At 34.7% G+C, this 8,294-nt stretch overlaps 1 protein-coding gene across 3 annotated transcripts; it reads left to right on the forward strand.

Moving 5' to 3' along the window:
• Positions 1-245: 245 nt before the first annotated feature.
• LOC137835412 (transcription factor TCP4-like) lies at positions 246-3,143 on the forward strand. Of its 3 annotated transcripts, none has more exons than XM_068643913.1 (3): positions 246-780; positions 1,199-2,578; positions 2,827-3,143. In XM_068643913.1, exon 2 carries the CDS (start codon positions 1,501-1,503, stop codon positions 2,542-2,544), a length of 1,044 nt encoding a protein of 347 aa, XP_068500014.1. In that variant the 5' UTR covers positions 246-780; positions 1,199-1,500; the 3' UTR covers positions 2,545-2,578; positions 2,827-3,143. The 3 variants fall into 3 exon arrangements, with proteins under 3 accessions (XP_068500014.1, XP_068500016.1, XP_068500015.1); XM_068643915.1 differs by having other exon boundaries at positions 350-780; positions 1,199-2,484; positions 2,617-3,143; XM_068643914.1 differs by lacking the exon at positions 246-780 and adding an exon at positions 965-1,100.
• Positions 3,144-8,294: the final 5,151 nt, after the last annotated feature.

Here is an 8,294-nt window from a genome sequence, read left to right on the forward strand (position 1 = left end):
TAATTAATGTGAAAACTTCTGGTTTACCCCAAATGCAGTGCAAGGAAAAAGGATTAATTTTGTAACTGATTTAAGAAGATATGCAAGTAGCCCGCATGACTATGTAACCATGTTAAAAGTTTTTTAGCAGTAAAATGTACCCAAAAGAAAAAAGTTTAGCATTAAATTTCTTGGTAATTAATTGGTAGAACAAGTTGGCAAAAGTTGCCAGTAGTTGATAAGCAACAAGCTGGTTGGTGCATGTTGTTGTATCCTTTGTTGTTGTGGAGCAAAATTTGTTGTGTTGTGAATGTCTGAAGAAGCATTGATTATTTAATTTGGAAGAAAAAGTGTAATGAGGATGCAGAGTGGAGGAGAGGGTGGATGTTGTTCCTTTTAGTGAAATCACACATTTCTTAATAGAGAAGCTGCAAATTACAGATAGGAAAGAAGGGAAAAAAGCTGTTAGATGTCATTATCAAAGACTTAAAAAGGTGTGGGTGAAGAGATGGCAATTGAGAGTTACCTCTCTATCATCCATGACCTTAATTATAGCTCATCACTAGCATAGCATAGCATAGCATCCATCTAGACTTATTAAACAAGTTGAAGAGCTTGTGAGTATATATTACTGAGGAGTTGGTTGAACTTGAGTTGGGGTTCGTGACAAGGCCTTATTAGTGTACACACATTTGTTTGCGTTTGTGGGGCTAAAAACGACCAAAAGAACTTTAATCTCTTCTCTGAGCACACTCTGCCTCGCTTTGCAGAAGCATCACCAAGCTCTGATAGGCCACACAGGTACCATTTTTATTTCTCCCTCACTGTGCATCCACGTATTCTATTCTTTCTTGCAACCCCATGTGACATCTCCTTAGCTCAAATCAAAAGCTGGATCAGTCACAGAGTTCAATGTCCTATTGTAGTTTGTGTTTTTACCCTCCCAGTACAACCACTTCAAGTCATTGAAAGTTTAAATAAATCTGCATACCCTTCACAAAATTTTGGGATGCACACGTAAACAAACTACAACAATCTACTATTTCACTCTGTCCTTTTACTCCCTTGTAGTTGTGAGTAGATAAAAAACCAGACACGTGAGTCAGTCACCAAGAAAGCATGTAGATTAACTTTTCCTTTTTTTTTGTTTTGTGCATGTCCAATCCGTTTTGCTAGTGTTATTGGGTAGGTAGGGAATCTAATGAGGTTGCAATTGCAGGTTTTGGTATTTTGGGATCAGCAGCAGTGGCAGAAGCAGAACACACTCCGTAGCTGCAGATGAAGGCTCAACAAGTAACCAGTCTTAGGAGTACTACAATACTACCACACCAAGTACCAACCTCAATAAAACCTACAAGAAACCCATTAGAAGTGTAAAAGGAAAGGAATCTGAATCTCACGAGAATCAAAAAAGGAGAACAAATTTTGAGCATATAAAGTGGGGGGTCAATTGTCATCATCAAGTTGTGGAAACTGCAAAGGGGACTAACTATGCAGAAAGCACGGTAGAGAAGCTGAGGAATGGGAATGAAGAGCACTGGGGGAGAGATTGTTCAAGTCCAAGGAGGGCACATTGTTCGGTCCACAGGTAGAAAAGATAGGCACAGTAAGGTTTACACTGCAAAGGGTCCTCGTGATCGCAGAGTTAGGCTCTCAGCGCACACAGCAATTCAGTTCTACGATGTTCAGGACCGTCTAGGGTATGACAGACCGAGCAAGGCCGTTGACTGGCTAATCAAGAAGGCCAAGAATGCCATTGACAAGCTCGCTGAGCTTCCTCCATGGCACCCTACTGCCAACGCTGCAGATGCAGAGAACAACCATAACCATGCAGGGTCTGGTGACATGGCCATTGCAGAACAATCAGAGTCTTCTGGTTACAATTTTCAGCTGCAAAGGCAATTAGGTGAGGACCATGATAACCACCATTCAGCTTTCATTCCTTCACCTATTGACACTGATGCAATAGCCTTTTTTCCCACAACCACTGCCCCCTCCTCCATCAATTTCCAAACCTACCCTCCTGACATAATCTCAAGAACCAACACATCCACTGAGGATCTTGGCCTTTCTCTTCACTCCTTCCAAGACCCGGGCCTGATTCATGGCCAGTCCCAAGCAGGTGCAAACCAAACACAAACACCTTCCAATCACCAAACCCTCTTTTCTGGCTCAACTCAAATGGGGTTTGAAGCCAATTACCCCAGGATTGTGACTTGGAACAATGATGCAGGCACCGATATGAACAGAACCGGGTTCATGGTCAACTCACCAGCTCTTCTAGGCCAAGGTGGTTCTGCTGCATATTCCCAGAGGGGGACCCTTCAGTCCAGTTTCTCACCATCACTTCGTCCTTGGAGTGACATTCCCATGGCTTCTTCCGCAGAACATCACAAGACACAACCAATTCAACAGGCTTCCATCTTTGGCAGCAGGTTTCTGTCTGATGCATTGCCAGGGTTCTGCATTCCTGCTAGAATTCAAGGCCAGGACGGGAGTCATGGTGTTAGTCCCGACAAGCCATCATCTTCTTCTCCTAATTCTCATCACCAAGCACAAACGTGAACTGCACAATGCTGCATCGTTCCTTATTTATCAAGTACTTTGCTGATTATCCATTTCTCTTTTCTTGGACAGTTATGGTAAACACTCAGAAGGAAAAGGAAAGGGGAAAGGGACCACTTTATGTGATTTGTGCTAACATGTCATCTTTTGTTTTTAATGGAAGAAAGAATGAAAACTGATCAAAGTCATTTCCCATGCAAAGCTGCAAATTGAGTAACAAAGTTATTGCCCTCACTGACTATTATTCCTTTTTAAATTCTTCTCATGGATCTTGCTATGCAGGAGCATTGTATACCAGACGTGAAAACGTGGGAGGATTAAGATGGAAACATTTTGCTGATCTAAACAATTTGTCTGGTTGGATTCAGCTTTTTTATGGCTTTCTTTCCCGTCCTTATTGGAGCCATTCACGTTGGTGCTTTATATATCTTTTCATGAAAAAGATATTTATGTATTATGCATTATTTCTACATGACACTCTGCTTAATTTATATATGACTTTAATTTGGATTTCGTGGTTTGTAACCGATATGACCTCGTTAATGTCGAGAATAGCATAGTTCATCTGATATAAAGTGAACAGAAGAGGTTTGTGTCGATTTTTGGTGAATCGAGTATGGTTTTGATGTAGTTATTCTCCCCCGTAGAAGAAAAGATAATTTACTTTCCTTTTTTCACCAACTACATTTAATGGAACTCTTTAGTAGTCAAAAACACTTTCTTGAAGCATGTAGCTTTATATTTCTGCATCTGCTTCAATTTCAATTAACACCATCAAGAGGGAACTACATATGGCTTGTAATTTCTTATACAATAGGCAAAGTTATAATTGTCATTTTGGATATTCTGGAAAATCGCGGACAAATAAGACTCATCATACCATGTAACTATGCGCTGTATAGTTATCAAAAGTCTAAAAACCTTCATGACATAATCACAATTATAGGTGGGGTACAATTGCTACTACATTGCAAGTGCGAGCTGTTTTCTCAAATCTTAGTAATAGGGAAGCTGATTAACTCCATTTTCTTTCCATAAAATTCATGTTTAAGAAATTTATTATATACCAACGCTTTTTAACGGTTTAGTCTCTCTTTTTATTAAAAAAAGGTCACCACTTATGCTTTTAGTCCAAGTAGTAACGGATCTGCTATAACTTTTTATTATAGTCAAACCAGTAGTGTGGTTTTTGGCTAATTTTGGTTGGATAATCGATCAACGAGCTGACAGAAAGGTTAAGGTTGTTGCATATGAAATACGAGGAATTAGAGACAACATGTGATATTCTAAAGATAAAGGATTGGGATTAACTCATAATTTTAACTGTAACCCGATGAAGCTTCAAGTAATATTATGGCACTATTATAAATTGTTTGCTTGCTTGATTTTGTCTGAGTTGGTTATTGCTTTGTGTTTATTACAAATGCAGACAACTCTTATATGCACAAAAAAAATTCAACAACTTAGATTCCAAATGTAACAAAATATTCAAACCTCCAATCCAAATCCTACTATAAAGACCCCTATGACCAAAACAACATGCCTTTTATCCCCAAAAGCATTTAAGATCCTACCTGCTAAAAGCAAACACAGACAACGTCTTCTTCAGCTTTAGAACCAACATAGTAGCAACCACAAAACTATACCTCCCTACTCATCACATAAAACAGAGAAGCCAAAATCACCTACCTCTCAACAAAACACCCTAGAAACCTCTAAACAAAATCTCTGTCCCTAAATTAGCGGAACCAATTGCAGAAGATCCAAAAACTAACATCGAGTCCAAGCCATAGCCATCACATTCACCACCATGTACCACAATGAATCACTTTTGCCCATAAACATTCAAGCCAAAACCCACATGTTATCACTTTGGTACCTAAAAAATATTAACTTGACTTTGCTTCAATCCTAAAAATACTTACTATCATTACCCAAGTTCTTCAAAAATCTTTACGTCACTAAAGTAGCCTTTCTGCTAATGTGCTTTGCTGCTTAGGTAGCTTTGCCGTGTGGATGCTTAAGAGGTATTTAATAGGCTACATAAGCACTTAATGTTCTAAATTAGGCTCCATTAAATGGATTTTTTGATAGATTAGAGGGTGAGAAAGAGACCATCACAGTGAGATTTTCAATAGTCAAATAAAATAATAGCACACAACTTTGATAGATGAAAGTAACTCCTTTGCATTTTGTCTGTCATAGTTAGCTTTAAGATTGACTGGCATAAAGTAATTATTTATGTAGCAGAGCAACTACTTTTCTGAGGCAGCCAGTGGAATGAATAGTGTAGTTGTATAAACTATTTGTATATTTCAAAGAGCCATGGTAAGAACGCTATTTGAAATTTGATTAGAGAAATGTTAAAAGAGTAAGAACTGAAATAAATTGGAAAGTAGGGGTTTCAGACTTTAAATAGCTATGCATTGGTTCTGCAGTTTTAATGTTGTTGCTCCCATCATAGGTCATCACAGAAAAAAGTGAAGCCTTGTGATTTAAATGCTGATCCTACCTAGCTAGATCTTAATTATGTTAACTTCAACTAAAAGAGGCATGAATTGGTTATCATATAGGATTATAGGACGGCAGAAGACAAACAACTTGGTGCCACATTTGGTCAGAATTCAGTACTAGACTCACCACACCTCCCTTCCTCGCATACTTCAATTTCTGTCATATATCCGTCTCCCAACAGTATCGATATACACTACTTTAAACTAATTTACTTATCCAATTTATGAAATATTAGTACTTATAATGATACAAATCTGAAGTAGGGAAACAAAATTAAGTTTTCAGTCCAATGAACTGATGATACAAATCTGTCACAGGAAAATAAATCTATCTTCTGAAAGTGTCACAATTTCTTTCCAAATTAGAACAAATTTTCCCTTTTATCTTAACACTGTCTGTATTTGCAGACCTACTAATATTATAGTGCCATTGACTGCTGAAAATTGTTTTCATGGTTATTGGCTTCCCGTTAAAGTTGAGTGATACCCTATTTTGTGTCATGATGTTGTGTGGATTAATTGGTTCTTTCCCAGAGAGGCTCTGTATCTATCACTGCTATTGTCATCATATGTTCAGAAAGTTCGATTAAAGTTAAACATAGGCAGCTAATTAAGGACGGTTTTGGTTGGGAGAAATTTAGTCCAAATCCAATCACCTCACTATGGAACAATTCTTGCTTCTCTTATTTTGAATAATATATAAATTGTTTTAGGAGAAAATTTTAAAAAATAACTTAGGTATCAACTATTCTAGAATAAAAAATAACTTAGGTATCAACTATTCTGGAATAAAAAGGTACTATTTTGTAAACACTTTATATTAACAGCGGTTGTGTTACTATTTTTTAACAATTTCAAAATTGGAACAATTTTGACAAATTCAAAGATTTTCTGTCAACTAAAATATTTTATAATTGTTCACCTTTATATTATCTATATTTTCAGTTAGTAAATAATATAATAATACTTCATTTAAAATCAATTAATTATTTGATCGTATTAAATTCTCTAATTGAATAATTAAATATTAAAATTAATTTATTTAATAAAGATTATAATACTTATTTGTATGTGACTTGGTAGGTATCTAACAATACTTCCTACAAAAAATACTTTTTAAATCAGTAATATATTAATTAAATCAATAAATTAATTTAGGTAGAAATCTAATAATATCTCTCAAGTCCCGATAAATAAAATAATTTTATTTTCAAGAACCATGAGAAAAATAATATAATATTTTTTTTCATCCTTTGCAACTGTGATAACTCTAGGATATGTTATAAATATCAAACTCTAATCAATTAAGTTACCATAAATTACCTAAAAATTATCATTTTTCCTTCTATAGTGTACCATGGTCAAAGTTTTAATTTTATTATAAAACTCAAAGGGATCAAGTAGAGTGGATCCATTGAATAATCATTAATCTAAAAAATATTTAATTATATACAATATTCATTCAATCATTACTTTAAAGCATTAAGTATCCATAATTAAAGTATATAACAGATAACTCTAATTAGCATGACAGTCTTATAACAAAAAAAAATCTATTTAAGGAAAATTTTCTATTAATAATCTAAGTAATAACCATTTTGAAACTATACCCATCTATTTATTATATATATATATATATATATATATATATATATGATAAATGAGATTTATTATTTTTAATCTAATAAATACTTTCAATATGCAATATATTATCAAATTGATAATGTCAAAATGATACACATTTTCTTTTCTACAATATCAAATATCAAGAAAGAAATAATAATTGTATAAATATCAGATCTATACATGTTACAATTCTAGGTAGCACAAACGAAAGTTTTTTCCACGTGCCATTCTCACGTTTTTTTGGGAAAAAAAATCAAAAAAGAAAATTACTGAAAGAAGAAAGGTTTACACGTGTCAAAAGTGAATGCTCTCTTATTCAGCTTCTCTCAAAGGTGGACACGTGTCAAAAGCGAATGCTCTTTCATTCAGCTGGGCTCAAATTCAAAAATCGGTCCAATTCTGCTTCTCCCCAATGTTTTCCTCTGTTGCCAAAATTAGGGTTTCATATCAGGGTTTCAGTTTTCTTATGTTGGCATTGCCTTCCATTTTTCATTTGCAGGTTCGTATTGTTGCTTTGTGTTTTCTTCTGCTCTACTCGCGTTGTATTTGGTCTTTCGTTTCCAGTTTTCTTTTGCTTCCTGTTTTGTTCTGCTGGCACTGCATTCTATTTTGCATTATATTTGAAATGTGCATTTGATCTCTCTATTCTGTTCCAGTGTTCTTCCTCATATGGCTTTGAGAAGGTATTTCTCTTTTCGTTTATTTTCTTCTGCATATGGCTTTCATTTTGTTCATCTAATTTCGTTTTCACTTTACTTTGTGCTTGTAGTTTTCCGCATTTGATATAAGAAAAACTATTTTGTTCATCTCATTTGCCGCATATGGCTTTGAAAAGGTATTTGTCTTTGATAAGGCTTTGATTCTATTCATCTCATTTTGTTTCTAGTTTTGCACATTTGATCCGACTTTGAGAAGGTAATTTTGTTTTTATCTGTTTATTATTATTTTTATTAATTTATTATTATTATTATTATTATTTCACCTGAGTGGTTACTCTTCAGACATTTATAGTTCGTTCCGAATTCCAAAGTCATTAACTAAGTGTAATGATGGTTTCTCATTGATATCTTCATTTTGACTGTACATCCACTGTGCACATCTCATTGATATCTTCTTTCTGACGGTACATCTCATTTAAACCTATTATCTTCCTTTGCTGAGTATTTAGTTTTGCATTGTAATCCCTAACTATTCTGTTTTGGAGCTTTCTACTATGTCAAACTACGTCCACACATCTTGCCTCTGTTCACAAGGAAGGCCATGCAACCAAATAGGTTCGTTTGTATTTCGTTTTTTAATTTTTTTCGATGCATTTTTTTGTGCTTTATCTTTTCATTAAGTTCTCTGCATGTTAATATATTTTTCTTCTCAATAGTTTGTTTCTTGGGTTTTGCCTGATTTTATTTTTCCTGTTTTATATTTTACCATTGTGCACAGTTCTCATACATTTTGTGGTATTTTTTCTACACTTCTCTGCATGTTAATATCTTTTCCTTCTCAATAGTATGTTTCTTGGGTTTTTTCTGATTTTATTTTTCCTATTTTGTATTTTTCCACTATGCACACTTCTCATACATTTTGTGGTATTTTTTCTACACTTCTCTACATGTT

Source organism: Phaseolus vulgaris, chromosome 5, assembly GCF_000499845.2.
Source record: "Phaseolus vulgaris cultivar G19833 chromosome 5, P. vulgaris v2.0, whole genome shotgun sequence".
NCBI lineage: Eukaryota > Viridiplantae > Streptophyta > Magnoliopsida > Fabales > Fabaceae > Phaseolus > Phaseolus vulgaris.

Coding starts and splice junctions, on each gene's coding strand:
- LOC137835412 (XM_068643913.1), top strand. CDS start 1,501: ATGGGAATGAAGAGCACTGGGGGAGAGATTGTTCAAGTCCAAGGAGGG.